The 17,182-nt window shown below is 45.3% G+C and overlaps 1 protein-coding gene across 1 annotated transcript in view; it reads right to left on the bottom strand.

Moving 5' to 3' along the window:
* The window catches only part of LOC138250109 (ADP/ATP translocase 3), a 56,712-nt gene extending 39,754 nt beyond the window's left edge, over positions 1-16,958 (bottom strand). Inside the window, exon 1 of the mRNA XM_069204553.1 lies at positions 16,721-16,958. Within this exon, the coding sequence (XP_069060654.1) occupies positions 16,721-16,831 (111 nt within the window). The 5' untranslated portion in view covers positions 16,832-16,958. The remainder of the gene's footprint in view (positions 1-16,720) is intronic.
* Between the last annotated feature and the right edge of the window lie 224 nt (positions 16,959-17,182).

Consider the following 17,182-nt stretch of genomic DNA (forward strand, 5'->3'; position numbering starts at 1 on the left):
ATAGGTCTCAGCTAGGCAAAGCATTCACTGTCAACAGTTCTGGCCATGTTGCACAGCAGCGCAGCTCCAGACAGAGGAGGGAATGTGGTTAACTGAGAAACAGCATTTTGTGGGGGTGGGAGGAGGGGAAGGGGAGAGGGGCGCACAGAATGGGAAGAGGGTGGACTAGGTTCACAAGGGAGATGGTTGAAAAAAGACTCACTGTAGTAGGATGCTTAAATACAAAAGAAAAAAAGTAGTGCCAAAAAAATAAATAAGCTGTGGAGGGAGAAATAATGCATCCTTGCTCAAGAGGGGGAGAAACGCAAAGAAGGAAGCCCAGAAGCCCATGGCAGCCGACAAATAAGGTAGCAAATGAGTGAAAATGAAGGCATCCAATGGTAAGCAATGAGTGGTCTCTAAATTCACTATCAGAAAATAATGTCATGAGAGAAAGCTCATGCGTGATGTTAGGCGAGACTGAGAAATAGTTGCAGTAATCACCAAAAACTCACATTCTGGTTTTACCAGACAAAATAAAATTAACTATCCACAAACTTGAATGCATTATTCGTGGCACACAAAGAAATGGCGCAATACATGACAGTGTTGTAGAAACTCTGCACCTGTAGGCATTGCTAGCTTAAGCTTTAAGCACAAATCCAGCACACAATGCAGCAGAAAGACCTTTATCAAATGTTATTCGAATTGGAGGAGCAGGGTATTCTATGCACACATCTTCACTCTGAAGCAGCAGGAATGCAGCTATATATTGACATCTACTGATAAGTTTTTTGTATTCCATACCCGTTTCACACTTTATAATGCAGCACATTTCGGTTTTAAATACATCGTTGACCGCAGCTTCACATTCTAGCAGATAAAGCATTCGACATATTTGTTGACGTTATCATAGAAATACCAGAGTAAGATCAACACAATGAGGAGGTGGGGTTGAAAAAAATATATATATATTAAAACACATTTGTGGTCCCTGCAAAGGGTGCCTGGTAGATTTTATAGCCCATGGTGGTTAGGGCAATACTTTCAAGAGAGAAAGAAAAAAAAAAAAAAAAAAAAAAAAAAAGAAGAAGAGCAATTAGTCAAGATCATAAGAGCATATAAATGCACCGACCATGTTAAATTATATTTAAATCTGTGGGTGGGGTAGTAGGCAGGGAGAAAAGGTGTCCCAAAAAAATGCCCAGTGAGCCTCAGCTCCAACTTGTGGGAGTTGGGTGATACGCTATACATTAAACCATGTAAGTAAACATGCCTTGTCTTCAATCCCCAATTCTACACAACAAACCATTTAGACCCTATGTGCTCTTTAAAACTGCCTTTTCAGGGCAGGGACTTACAAGGATTGTCCTGAAGTTTACAAATTGCGGTCATACTCTGACTGTGCATAAAAGTAGATTTGCTATAGTCGGGACTGTGCAAATCATTCAGCAATTCACAGGACTGACAGTTTGACTTTCTGCAATGCGAGGGCCTGTATGGATGTGCAATATGCGAAAATGGTTAGGTTCTCTGAAAATGGTGCATGTTTTCACTTCCATTTTTAGACTTCTTAAAATTTGGTCTATCAATTTCTTACATTACAAAATGGAGCGAGTACTTTAAATATATGACGATACAAATAATCAAATTTGGGATCTGCTGGGAATCTACAAGATCAGAGACTTATGGGGTCCTCCAGGGCAAGCTATCCTTTGAGGATCTCCAGACACTATAAACTGTCCCCTACACAACAATTCCAAGATATCCACCTCAAAACTGTACTGTTTAAGCACCAGCTCATGTTGATCCACTCAAGGAAGTCGCACCTTGGAATGTAGAACCCTGGCAGTCTGCTATAGAAGCATGCACTTCCTCAACTATATAGAACACTAATCAATAGAAGAAAGCCACTGATTGCCTTGAAGGAAATATGTGAATCTGATCTGAGCACCTTGGAGGGTGAGGATGGTCAGAAACATGTCCATATCCATGAGTGACCATCATTAGAGCAGGTTTCGACCAATACAACTCAAGTTCCTGTACTGGGACTTATTTTACAAGAACAAGACTACACAATATTGGCTAACTAATACAGGCAGAGCCTACGTAACTGCTCAACGAAGCTCTGAGGTACACCATGGGACTGCCCATGCATTAGCCTTTTTGGGAGGGAGTACGGAGGAGCCTCTCAAGGCTTTGGGGCCAGAGATAGAAATTACACTATAGGTGGCGCATCTGGGAATACAAGCCAATCCAAAAAGTACCTTCTCTTCTGCAATTCAGTCTTTATGTTTGCAAATATGGACACAGTCCAGGTATGAAGAAGCAAGCTTCCTCCAAAGGTGACAAAGTGGATTCATACTGTAGATTGGTGTATCTATGCTGAAGAATGTATCTATGAAGCAAGAGGGTGCGCCCCTGGAAATTCAGCAGGATATGGGAACAAGGGAATGAATACAGAGAAAGTGACATTTCAGGAGTCCCAAGATACCTAGTTAGAGAGGAGCTTGGAATCTAGGGAAATTGGGAGAAGGTGTTTGATTTCAAAACCACCGCTGGGACACATTTGTGGGAGATATGGGAAGGGCCCCAAAGTACTTACTGTACTGCTGCCACAATTGCTGTACTATTAAACACCTGGCACTGTAAACACTATTGCAAGATCATCATTTATTTCACCAGTTTCAATGTCACATTTCTGGAGATAGTGTCTCGCTCTAATGTATTCTTTTTGCACAAAATAAAGCAGTCGAGGCGAACAAGAAAGCATTCCTGCAGAGAATGATACAAATGTGCATATTCTGGTTGAATAAGGCAGGCATTTTATTAAGTGATATTCAGAAAAGCAGTTTATTTAAAGGTTGAAAAAAACAGTTTAAATGACCTTTTAGTCATCTTTGCTGCATTGTCCGCAGGTTTAAGGGTAAGTTATGGTAAAATAGGCACATTTATTTGCTCATACTTGTGAATACACGAGTTGACATTTAAAAAATCTGCAAAAAGCTCTAAGTCCTGTAGCTTTATCCCAAAAATCATTCTTTACATAACGTAAAGCAGCATTTTGCAAACAGAGTTGAGACTATTGCTGAATCCGAAGCCAATTTTTGGCCGGTTGCGAACTCCCTGTCAATGAAAGACATGCTAAAAGATTAGTGCGGTTTCTGCATCAGGGCAATGGTGCTTAACAATGTCTCCAAGTCCAATTTTAGAACTACCCCTTACAGGTATTCGCCAGAAGTCTTCGGGTCACCCTCCCAGTATTTGTCGTCATTTTTCTTTTACTTCAGTCATTTCAACAAAGAGCAAGGTGATCATACATAGCCACTTGTATAGGACCTTCACACAAATTGAGAAATATGGATATGGCCCAACGACCAGAGCGGACTGATTTGGATATGGTAAACCAGGTTCGAGTCCCAGCGTTTGATCACCATCCCTAGATTCAAGGAGAATCGCAATCTCCCGTATTCATAATAAAAGGAACCCCTCATTTTAACACAATAGATACAAGGCCTTACCCCCATACTCCGCTGCAGAAGGGGTTTCTCAAAATTGCTACAATCACGGAAATCAACACCATGATTTCAGAAACTGTGGTTTTGGCAAATGGATGCCACAGGCCAGCATTCCGCTCTAAGTGTTGCAGCTACAGACTCCTGAGCAGTTTACCATCTGCCACTTTTATGGGCAAATCAATATCTTGGTCACAGTCAGATATCGAATGGTGTTGGTCGAGGTTGTGACGTGTAAATAATAACATTAAAGCTAGGTGGTTCACCCAAGTTTGCGGTTCTAAACATCGGTCATGGTACTGAAAAGTTTGGGTAGTACTGGGACTAAACAAGACAACATGTAATACTTAAAATAATTAAGTCACCTAATTTAAAAAAAATAAAAATTGGGAGAGGGTGGGGTGATCTTAAAGATCAAAGCATGGTGACCTGAACACTATTCAAATCTCAGCTAGACTCCATTCACGGGTTAGAAACCGAGCTATGAAGAAATTCACAGCAGTATAAAGCAATGCCAAATTTGTTAAAAAGGCATCAGGGCATTTTACATAAGACCACTGTGGCTTGCTATACCGTTTGCCAGCACGGCCAAACGCCAGCACCAACACCAATACAGTTACTAATTATCACACCTCTATAAGCGTAACAATTTGCAATATTCCAGGCTCCCCAAAGCTATAAGAATAGCCTGGACAGGTTGGTATACATTTTCATATATGTTGCATTGCTTAACATGGTGACGTGTTCACCTCAAATAGTTAAACACTGCAATGTGCACTGTTGTAAAGCTCACCTGTTGCAGTAACTGAAAGATCCACTGCACAGCCAAGTGCTTAGTCTACACAAAAGGTTCTTACTCACTTTTGTCCATCCTTATACTCAAAATAAGGAAGGGCGGACAACCAGGAGTAGGAAGGACTGCAAGCCACGAAAAGCGGCCTTGTGATTGGTCCATTTAATTGCTGCCAGCCAATCGTATGGTGGAGCTTTGTGTAGGACAAGGCTTATGGGGCAAGCGGTGGCACAGGGGGTCAATATGCCGTGCCCCCAGGAATATTGGCCCACCCCTGATATGGGAGCATCTCAGCCACAGTTTTCCAAGGAGGCATGGGCAGAAACAGCACAGGAGCACAGGTAGGAATAGAGCAATCGTGCAAGATGAGGAACCACTCAAGTTTGTGTCCATCAGGATGCCTTACAGCAGGGGCACTAGGGAGCAGAGAAATGGTCAGTAAAGGGGGCCAGCACAGGGTGGACATGATTCTTGCACAGCCCGGGCCAGGTACAGGGGCCGCCCACACACATCTCAGCAGCAAGGTGGAACCTAAGGGCTGCATAGGTGCCTATACCCACAAGAAAGGGAGGCTCTCTCAAATAGCTGTCACAGGGTGATGTCATGGATACTAGATTATGTGAAGAAACTGCAGCCGTTTTGAACAAACTATGCCTATTGTGTTTAAATAAAGAGTAAAGTGAATACAGTAACCTGGAGCCAGCACGGGGGTGCTTCTTCTAGTGACCAGGATACGCATAACTTGACCAGTGAACATGGGGCGGTTGACTCGCGTGCAGATGGCTGTATTGCTTAAGTCTTGCCCAACAGTAAGTTCTGGCAGAGGTGTTGCTTTGACTAGGTGAGCATGGGTAGGCCTCAACAAGGCTGAAGCTTACATGCCCAGTCACTTTAGCTCTGTGTGGCACTTACTTTCTTGATGCATGAGGTAATGGTCTATCGGACTCCCCTTTTACAATGCTGGGCATGATACCGTGATTCTGCTGACATCCTATGTAGTCTCAAGAAAGAACATTGCAGATCACAACAGCACAGCAGTTGGCGATACTTTCAGCATCGAAGTGAGAAAAGCATTGCATATATACAAACTTGCGAGTTTGGTCTCACAGAGGGCAAATGTTTGCCAAGAGGAGTTACTGAAATTTTTTCTTTTAGCGCTGCAATGTTGGGGATATATTCATGATGTCAGGGGTCAATATCTGCAAAAATCACATCTCCTACCCAAATTCTGTGATCTTAGCGAATGACATTTGTACAAAAACTATTGTATTTGTTCAATATGCTGTGCTGGAATAATCAGGGCTACGTGCAGGGTTATATGACAACTGCCTTGCCTAATAGTGCACTATGGTTCATGTTCAAAGCTATACGTGACGTGTAGTGGCCGGATGACATGCATTAAAGCAAGGTCAACAAGCTCTAAGCAGGAAACAAGCAAGGGGAACCGTGTGATCAACTATGCCAGATTTAAGGTTGCTGGCAAATACCACTGCCAGGGCTATCTCGACTGCCATGAAGTCCATTTATGTGCCCTTTGTCAGCTCGATGAATCAGCCGATTTTGGCAAACGGATGCAAATTTTTTATTTTCATTAGTATTGTGCATTAGAATGGGATACTAGATGTATTGTTAGAGGTGCACTGACATTACTGTGTGTGGTTTCCCACTTGCAGTTCACTCACTTGTGGCCCACCAGGTAAAACTTGTCACCTGTAATTACAAGGGTCATTGTTTGAGGAAACTACAGCTTGGTGATCACGCAGGATCAAACTAAGTCTTAAGGCAAGTAAGCAGGACCCTAATGCCTGGTCTGACTGATCAGCATACGGACCATGGCAGTTGGTGGGTCAGTACATAAGCGCAGGTGGGGCAGGCATTTCACTGTCGATTTCTCAGGTATCATTGGCTTCACAAAAACAAATGCATGCAGTCTCATATCTAGCAAAAGAGGTGCCTCAGCTAGTGAAACAAAATGATCTGTGAATGCTCTGTCGGGCCTGTTTCGGTCCCAAAGCAAACCCAGTATTAGCGCAGTACAAAGAAGGTGGTATGAGCAAAGTTTCAGTTAACTAGTTCAGCCACCACCCTTTACTTGACCTAAGGAAAAATGGTCTTAAATCCGGAGGGTGCTGTCTTTAAGGCAGCGTTTGGGCAGACTACACGCACGGGTAATAATTACAGAAACCATACATCTCTGGTGGCCACACTCCTGTATTTCAAGCACACGCAGTAACACTACTGCTGGAGGCACCTAATAGCATTGTAGTGGATCCCATTTAGTTTTATTGTGAACCAGGAGATCGCTTAGCATTTTGGCTTGCAGGCCTGCGCCTCCATCACCGAGTGACTTCACCTACTTAGCCTGCTCTTTTTTAGTGCATGTATTTAATTATTTCTTCTAAGACGGCTGCCATGTTAATAGTTAGAAAAACGTTTTGATTTCCCGTTATCAGTGCCATTCTGTGAAGGCATCGCTATCAGCAAAGACAAGTGATATACATAGGCATTCACATGTCCCTTTCTCACTTAAGTGAGACAGGAATATAATGTACTTTCAGAGGGAATTGCCTATACAATTGCAGCCCAGAACATGCCTTCTTATCTATTGTTTGGGAACATACTTAGTGAGGGATCCTACAAGATCTGTATAAATACATCTAATGCAGACAAGGTTATCAGAAGGATTCCTACCAGATGCAATCAACGCTATCTATGCTACACATCGCCTTGCTGCAGGCCCAGACTTCATGTCCCCACAGAGTCTGACCTAGAGACTCATTCCAAGGTAACGAGGATTTTGGGGGGGCCTCTTCTCTGACATGGTACTGGCAGATTAGGTTTAACCCACCTAGCTCTCATTGGGTGAGTTTAGGTTCTCCATGCAAGGGTATTGGGGCCCATTTTACATCTCCTGTTGCAAGATGGTGGGGGTCTTTATATTCATGACTCGTTTTTACAATTCTGTTTGTATTGTTCATTATCCTAATCATTGCAGCCCACGCATTTTACAGTCGACTGTAGTCTTGTTAATGGAACCTATTAAAAACTTCACTGCATCGCCTTCATTGCAGGTGCATGAATAAGACTTGTTGCTCATGTAAGAAAAGGGTAATCTCGGTTTAACCTTTACTCCCCTGAGATGTCACACTCTAGTCCATGAGTAAAGGCTGCCACAAATCACCTTTTACTATTTGTGGTTGGTGAGGTACTACTAGTGAGCCAGGAGGGTGGGGAAGACAGTTGTGACCTGTTGTAGGATTGGCCTAGTCGCCTACAAACAATAGTGCTGTCATCCCTAAACCAGCAGTCTTGAATAGAGCAAGAGTCCAACTACACATGGCAACATCAAAGATAGTGTTTTAGTACTAATGAATGGATGCCTAGAGTATCATTGTCTCACACAACAGGTACCCTAAGTACCATTATGCAGAGACATCTCTGGTCTTACCCTCCTCAGCTGACCAGGGAGTCCTAACTAGGCTGTTCGAGCTCAAACTCTTAAAAAGGACTCTTTCCCCATTTGGGATTCCATCTCTACCCATTTCATAATATGGCTAACGCCATAGACAGCCCCGAAAATGTCAGACATGCATTAACACTACATCTAATAGCGAATGGCTTAACAGATGAGGGGTCACATTAATTGTAGAAGCTCAGAAAGCTTACCAAACATTCTATTCCTGGGTCACCTTTCCTGAGGAAGACTACAACATACACATTCCACACATACACAGTTGCAAATGTACCACAACTGTACCAAGTACACCAGTATCTTGAAATACCGATTACTTATCAACATCAGAACTTGTTTAATGGCACCCTACCACACATAATACAGCCTGGGAGATTAGGTCCTTTAGGTAAGGACAGACCAACGTGGCCAATGTATGACCACATATGCACCTCACCCCAGTGTACAAAACATGCAGGCAGTTGAGCTGCGCAATTTTTTACAATGAGCTAGTAACACTAGACTACATGTTCAGTTCGTAATGTGAACTTTGAACACACCAGCACCACCAACACCTACTGGATACCAATTGGCCGTTACTGGGATTAATTCACAAGCAGTACATTTTATCATGTGCAAAGTGCCCACGGAACGAGAGAAAGTCCCATTCTGGATAGCCCAGAAAACTAATCAGCGGGATGCTGTCTTTCTCCATACAGGACAAACATAGAATTCTCACAATGTGCTTGGCTTTTGGAATGGTTCCCTCAGTGGACAACTGCACCACCTGGGGTACAATCTTCCCTGCAATATACACTGCATGGTACCTGACACTTGCCAATTTACTGGAAGTGTTAAAACAAATTCAGAACGAACAGAGGGCTGCTCCAGCGGTAGATTTGGGGATGAAACTGATGCGTAACAGACGCAGTCTCCTCAATAACACTCAACAACATTAATGGGGAAGTGGTAGTGTTGGCTATACGCCTGCAGCTCAGAGATTCCACACTTCAAACAGGATAAACAGCTACCTAACATCATATCCAATGTCTATACTAGTAGAAGACAGGATAGTTTGGGAGCCAAGCCGAAAAACCAGAAATACAGAGTATCACACCTAAGGAAGGTACCAAACAAGCACAGGAGGGCTCTTAAAGGCGCTGGGATAAAACAAACGCAAATGAAAGACAACGTCCACACCGGGAGAACTCCAAAAGTAGGAATAATCTGAGAAATATTGACAATATAAAGACTCCTGACAGATATACTGATTCAAGTCCCTCTCATTCCTTCAGAACGCACTGGATAGAGGTAGCGAGAGAGTGGGCCAGTCATAGCAACGTCCCGACTATGTGAAACAGAAGACCCACTGCAGTCTTCAGGCAAAAAAAGGCGACAAGTCCCCACAACAAAAGCCAGTTTAAAAGAAAAGGGTGGCAGCATTTTCATTTTGAAAATGCCAGTAAACTTGAGAACACTGCTGAAAAACAAGACACGCTGTGACACTGCTGGCCAATGCGGCAGAAGTCACGAAGGTGCCAGAGTCTGAAAGATCTGGGTGCAACAGCAACTAGCGACTTTATTGCAGTCGAGACTCCGGACAAGCACTTTCTCACACTCGAGAGGGTTTATGATTTAAAAATCCAAATTGAGGCAAACAGAGCACACTATTAGTGTAGTATTCTGGGTTGAACTTAGTTGCGATATCCTATTGCCAAAGAGAGACTGGCCTCCTGAAAATGCCTGAAAGCTCCCACATGGGGAAGATGTAATTTTGGCTTCTTTATCTGATCTGGGTCCAGACGCAGTAAAACAAGCCTATGCTGTCAACTGAGCTTTAGCACAGGTGCCTGCAAAATTCCACAACCATGTTGGTTGGAATAAAGATTCTCCTTACCATGCAATACCGATTATGTCTACGATCCAGCCTCAGCCCAAATGTCCTATTAAGCAGAGTTAAAGTTCAGGTGAGGGAGATCCTCACTCAGCTCAAGTACCAGGGTATAACTGAGCCCTGTGTCTCTGCAATGAATCCGTTATTCGCTATTGCAAAACCTGACTATTCATATAGAATAGTCTTAGATTACGGACACTGACAGTCATACATGCAATACAAAATTCACACAGCAATAATTAACAGGGCGTTGAATATATTTTTTGATTTTAAACGTGGATATCTCCAAAGGTTTTTTTCTGCCAAAACTTAGCACACGAAAGTCAGGACCCGAGTGCATTCTTCTATGGCTCACAAAAATACTTCTGTTTGCTACAGGGCTACAAGAGCTGCCGAGTGCTGTTCTCAGCCCACATAACATCAATATTGCATGACATTGATCCGGAGGCGTTGTCCTATGTGGATAACATCTGACAGATGATGACATCGACATTCATCTTGCCAGGGTTGATAGGATCATTCTGGGATTTCCAGCAAATTTTAAGAAAACTAAAATAAACTCAGTGTCTTGTTCCTGGGATATTAGCTATCAAAAGAGGGCAAGAGCCTGGGCCCACACTTTAGAAAAGTGTGCTCAACTCTAGCCACCAAACACCATCAAGAAACTACAGTCTTTACTTGGTTTCTTTAACTTTGTCAAAGCATACATTCCCGATTATGCACAACGCATCAAGCCACTTCATGATTTAATACGCCCAGATTATTCCAACAGACACTAGACAGTAGAACACATGAAACAGAGAATGGCAACAGGACACGATAGAAGCAAAACATTTACACACCTGTGGCAACAATAAAAATGTGGTCATCAGAATAACTACTGGTGCCATTGGGTTCACTTGTGTCACCTTTAACAAATGCAACAATGTGCCCATATCTTATAATTCACATTTACATTCCAATGCAAAACAATGCTTTGCACCTACAGAAAAAAAGTTAACTGCAGTACAGAGGGCTGTCGTCAAGGAGAGGCAACTTGCCACAAGGAAACGTGTTACTGTTACCTTGGTGCCAGCCTTAGAGGCCGTCACCAAAGCTAGCGTTCCTAACGCCAAAGCATTACATCCATGTTAGATTCAATGGGCAACCTCCCCGACTTCCACCGATGTTGATTACATCTTTAATTCAAAACGTCAAACACAAGAATTTCTCCAATATGTGCAGAAGTACCCCGCATCTCTTGATACCTTGCTGCTTGACAGATACCATACTGTCATTTACACTGGTGGTTCAGCACAACCAGCTGTAGGTACTAAACAAGTCACTTACCTTCGGTAACGCATTATCTGGTAGAGGCTATCTAGCTGCAGATTCCTTACCGTAGAAATTCCTGGCGTCAGCTTGGAATCTGGATTTTTTTTTTTTTTTAACTGAGCAGTACCCCGCGTGTGCCGTCGGGTGGCGTTGCTCGGATCCATGTGGTGCCGTTCAAGTCGCCTGATGCCATGGTCACCTATAAAGGCACAATCCTGGCACGCAAACATCAGTTCTTTTACCCACAAACTCCCACAGCAGAAGTGCAGAGCCGCTGATAGAACTAACAGTTCGTCTGGGCAAAACTAGAGCCCTGAAAGCGATAAACCCTAACCCGATTAGACAACTCCACAGAGCTGGGAGGCATGGGTGGGTGTAAGGAATCTGCAGCTAGACAGCCTCTTCCAGATAATGAGTTATCAAAAGGTAATTAAGTTGTTCATCTGAAGAGACTTCAGCTGCAGATTTCTTACCTTAAAATGGATACCCAAGCCATAACCTCCTGGCGGTGGGCTGCGGAGAGATCTCCTTTACACTAAAAAGTCCTGTAGGACCGAACGGGCAAAGTGTCCATCTCTTTCGAGCAGATTGTCCAGGCAGTAGTGTTTTGCAGACGTTTGCAAGGATGCCCACGCTGCTGACAGATATCCAGGACTTGAACACCTTGTGCTAGCGCAGTGGTTGCAGCCTTGCCCTGGTGGTATGAGACCTCAGGAGGCTGCTTCTTGGCCAGTGCATAGCAAATTTTAATGCAGAGAATGACCCCACATGAAATGATTTGCTTCTGCACTGCCCAACCCTTCTTTGCTCCCACGTACCCCACAAAGGGTTGGTCATCCACCCCTAACTCTTTTGTGCGGTCAAGGTAGAACAACACCACTCTTTGTTTGGTCCAGTCGGTGGAGTTGTTCCTCTCCCTTAGAGGGATGAGGTGGAGCAAAGAAGATGGGTAGGGTGATATTCTGACCCAGATGAAATGGGGTCACGACCTTAGGGAAGACAGAGGCACGTGTCCTGAGAACCACCTTGTCTACACAGATAGTGAGATATGGTGGCTTGGATGACCAAACTTGCATCTCACAGCTTCCTGGCAAATGTTAATGCCACTAAGAAAGCGGTCTTGATGGTGAGCAGTCAGAGGGGACAGTTGTGTAAGGGCTCAAAGGAAGCCTACATGAGAAATGTAAGGATGAGATTTAAGTCCCATTGAGGAATAAAGGGCATAGGAGGAAACATGTACAAGCCCTTTCAGGAATCTATGTACAATGTGAGATTTGAACAGTGAAGGCTGATCAGGCAGCCAAAGGAATGCCATTAAGGCAGAAAGATAGCCCTTGAGAGTACCCAAGGCAGAACCCTGCTGGGCAAGGATTAGTATAAAGCGAAGGATATCAGAAAGGAGATTACTAGCTCTTTCTGCACAATAATGTGCAAAATGTTTTCAACAACAGGCGTACACCAGACTGTCAGAATAACCTTACAGACTTCGGGAGGAAGGTCAAAAGCGGTCAACTGCCGCCACTCAGTCTCCACACAAAGGCACAGAGTTGACAGGTTTGGGTGGCGAACCTTCCCCTGCAACATAAGATCCTCCTGAAGGGGCAGCCTGATCAGAGGATCAATGCTCATTTTCAGAAGCTTGGTACACCAGACTCTACGTGCCCAATCCGGAGCCACCAGGATTACTTGGGCCCGGATATTCTTGATCTTCTTGAGACCTCTGGGCAGAAAAACGTACAGGAGGCCTGAATTCCACTTGCGACAGAAAGCATCGCTGGGCGATTTCTGCCTTGGAAACACCAATGTACAATACTGCTGACATTGCGTGTTCTCTGGGGAAGCAAACTGATCTAACCAAGGATCTCCCACTGCTGGTAGAGTCCTGGTGCCACCTCCGGGTGGAGACACCATTTGTGACCCACTAGGCATCGATGGCTGAGTTTGCTTGCCCTGGCGTTCAGAAAACCTACCAGGTGTTGAACCACCAGGGTTAAGACCTGCTGTTCCAGCCATATCCAGAGACGCAGGGCCTCTTGACAAAGGGTCCACGATCCCACACCACCCGGCGTGTTGCAGTACCACACTGCAGTAGTGTTGTCCGTGAACACCTGCACCATCTTCCCCGTCACAACCGGAAGAAATGCTTTCAAAGCCAGTCGGATCACCCAGAGCTCCATTATGGCCAGACTCTGCCAGAGACCAAAGGCCTCAGAACTCCACCTGTCCCAGATGGCTGCCCCCATTCCAGAAGTGACATCTGTCACTAATGTGAGATCTGGTTGGGGAAGGGAAAGGAATATGCCTCCGACTGTAGGAAAGTACCCTCTTTCTTGGCATGGTTGCCCCCCCTTTTTCTGCCTGTCAGTGTGTTTGACTGTGCTCACTGGAATCCTGCGAACCAGGACCCCAGTGATTATGCTCTTGCTCCCAAAACTCTAATTCGTCCCACAATTGTCATACTGATGCCCCCAGGTAAGCCCCTAGTATATGGTACCCGGGGCATTGGGGTTCCAGGAGATCCCTACGGGCTGCAGCAGTTATTCTGCCACCCACAGGAAGCACATGCAAAGGGTTCTGCAGGTCTACCATTGCAGTCTGCGTGACCCGGGTTCATGCACCAATTTTCACTATAGGTCACTGCACCATGTCACTATAAGTCACCCGTATGGTAGGCTCTCAGCCCATAGGACAGGGTGCAGGTACCTGTGTGTGAGGGCACCCTGCACTAGCAGAGGTGCCCCCACAAACTACAGATCCATTTTCTTTGATTTTGGTATCAAACATGTTGGAAGCATAACCCAATACTTTTGCAAAAATTTGTTGCATGATTCCACACACTCTGGGGGCTTCTTAGAGGACCCCAGCATTGCTCCTACAGCCTTCTGAGGTTTTCCAGGCAGCCCCAGCTGCTGCCACGTCAGACAGGTTTCTACCCTTCTGTTGCCTGAGCAGCTCAAGCCCAGGAAGGCAGAACAAAGGATTTCCTTTGTGAGAGGGGTGTTACACCCTTTCCCTTTGGAAATGTGTTACATGGCTAGGAAGGGGTAGCCTCCCCAAGCCACTGGTATGCTTTGAAGGGCATATTTGGTGCCCTCCGTACATAAACCAGTCTTTGTCACAGGTTCAAAATCCCAGCAAGTCCACTCAGCCTACTCATTCTGACTTTGTCTGGGCTCATGAACTAGAGCACAGAAAGAAGTTTGCGCGTTAGAAAGGGAGGCACTGTCAGCAGTTGTGAACGCCACCAACAGCGTAGAGGAGTTAGAACCAGTAATCAGCATCAAGAATAAAGTGGGCGGCCGTAAGGCTGTTGAATGGGAGAAGGGCCACAGCAGTGTCCTTGAGGTGCCTCACGGCAGAACACTGAGGGACACTGGAAAAGCCAAGTGGGGGATAGCTGCATACACCTAACGGCCAGAAGCTCCCGAGGGGCACTCACCCATCTGGGAAGGGTTAACTATTTGGCACCACCTAGTGTAGTTGCCGATTTAGCAGGATTGCTAAAGATCAGTTCAGGTCTGCATTATTACACACTGCCAAGTCGCCACTGTAGTTATGGTTTCTGTACATTCCACTGAAGATGCGTTTTTGGTTGGTCCAATTTTGACCCCCCGAGAACGGATCTGCACTAAATCTGGCAATCACTTGGTGGTCCGGTAAGGTCCGACATTTTTCAGGAAGATCCGTGCAGCATAGCAGCCACGTTGATAGCTATTACACGTTTCCAACCAGTGCAAACAGTCATGACTGAGGACCAATGAGGCACCCAACCCCACCCATCCTACGGCCAGAAGTACCATGATTGAGAAACTAGTAAGTGAGGCAGTGGCCCTGCTGCAAAAGCTCCCGGATGAATAGCCGGCTGGATAGTGTGCCCAAATCTGGTGTTCGGGTCTCAAAAGAGGTAGTTTAGTGCACCTGAAGTCAGATCACTATGCAAATACTAAAAGTGAAAACATTCCACACCGATTTATATGCTTTTTTCTAGTTATTGGCATTTAAAGTTTATATCCCACAGTTCACCTGGGTTATAAATCCAGGAACAAATTGAGAGCTACAGGAGCACCGCGTTATATGAAAAACAAGGAACATGTTACTCCTATGTTTTGCAGTGACACACTGCAAGTGTTTCAGTGATGTCACAATTACAAAATAAACTAAATTATGTGTTTATCGCAGCAATTGTGGAAAACGGTCAGCAAAAACTGCAAGTATTGGGGGCTATCACCAGGTGATATACGGACCTAAAATCCTCATGACAATTATCAAAGTCGTGTTATGTGCTTTAAAATCCCTAAGTTACTCGCATCTGATTTACCATCATCTTTAATTACATTTTCACCCTCCTGAAAACCAACTTGCCTCAGACTTCTATATGGTTATTCTTTTACCAGATCAGCATCGCCGTCCAAATAGGTTTTTCTCCTCCATTCAATTGAAGCGGGTCGTAGTCTTACATATGTAACCTCAACCTCACTTCTGAACCAACGGGGGGAGGGCATTATGTATTTAAGGTCATGATTTGGTCTTAAAACAGGCACCCCCCAAACCTGCGAGCCGGTGGAATCGATGTTATCCGCGCAAACGAGGCTCATTCCACATGCCGAGAAAAGTCTGGAAGAGTTAAAGGGGGAGGAAATATGTGCTGGTGGGAGGAAAATTACTCTTGGGTCACGGATACATTTCGGAGCAGTATCCAGACGAGGAGACTCGGTGCAGGCAGACATTTTGCAACGCAGCACTAGGAGCTCAGACGGAAGCCTTAAAAATATCAAACAGAACGGTGCATTGGGCGCCTGTTAACCAGGCGTAAAGAGAGTGACTGCACTTTTGTTTCCATTTAAAGCACTGTGCGTAACAGTTGCCAATTCAATCAAATTCACGTGACACGGTTTCCAATGTGGCCTTCCCCTTATAACAAATCATTTCCTCACTTTTTATTAATAAACCTCACCTATAAAGCATATCAGGAGAACCAGTCATCCCCACGAACACTTCCACTCACACATGGGGGTTAGAAATCGGTGATGAATACAAGCAGACCAGCACACTTGGCAGCATCGTGGAGGGGAAGGAAACATATTTAAGTATATTGAACTATATTGGACCAAAAAACGAATAATCGCACGAAGGGAACGGGAGATGAGAACTGGAAAGTACACAGTTCATTATCTCGTAAATAAACGCACAGCAGGATGAGCACGGGTTAGTACACGACAATGTAGTGTACACGAGGGCGCCGAGCCAGCGTCGGGTTAATCAGGCCCCTGTTTAGCGATGGATACCCTGGCACTGCGGCATCCTAAGGGGGCATGGCTGAAGGACACCACGCACTCATAGCCAGCGTTACGTAACTCCCCAAGACTCCCAGTGCATGAAAAAGCAGTCCCAAACCCTAAGGTGAGGCGGACCTTTCCCCACTAACGCCCCAACCCATAATTTAGTAGGTTGCGACGCTCACCTGCAGGATTTGGGTTATGCAAAACAGTCTTATTTCAATAAGGGGGGGTGTCACTTTTTAAACCCAAAGAGGTTTGGCCAGCGACCGCTCACCGCACCTCAGCCCATAAAGGTGCAACAGCAGCAGCCCCAACCCTCGGGTCTGGGTTACCTTTCCCCAATGACGCACCCAACTCATGTTCACGCAGGCTGTGGCGCACACCTGCGGACTTTAGGTCCTGCGAAGACCGCCGGGTCAACGGGAGGTGAGGGTCGCAGTACAAACCAAACAACTGCTTAACTACAGACCCCCGCCTTAGTCACCACAGGTGTACCTGCAGCAGCAGCTTCACCCTCTCGATGGGGGCCACGGCAGTCTTTGATATGGCGGCGGCGACGCCACCGGCCAGAAAATCCTTAGCGAATGAGAGCGCCTGGTCAGCCATGGCGTCGGGGATGCAGTGGGCTGCTGGATGCGCAGGTCTCAGGGAGGGGGAATGTTCCTCAGACCGCGGAGCTTGGGTGTTGCGCAGCAACTACTGCAGCTCGCTAAAAAAGAGTTCACGCTGTAGACATGACTGCTAAATCAAGAGGCTCCAGCCCCACCCCACGGCAACCATTGGTCGTTCCGAGGGTAGCGCCCCCCGCCTTGTTAAATCCCGCAGAATTAAGAGGCTCGGTCCTGTGACTAAATCTGGAAGCGGATTCGAGGGCAGGCGGGTACCATTTTGTAGTTCTCCTCAACCTTTCAAAGTTTCTTGTGTTTTTTTTAAAATGTATTTCTCTTCCAGAATAAT

Source organism: Pleurodeles waltl, chromosome 8, assembly GCF_031143425.1.
Source record: "Pleurodeles waltl isolate 20211129_DDA chromosome 8, aPleWal1.hap1.20221129, whole genome shotgun sequence".
Classification (NCBI taxonomy): domain Eukaryota; kingdom Metazoa; phylum Chordata; class Amphibia; order Caudata; family Salamandridae; genus Pleurodeles; species Pleurodeles waltl.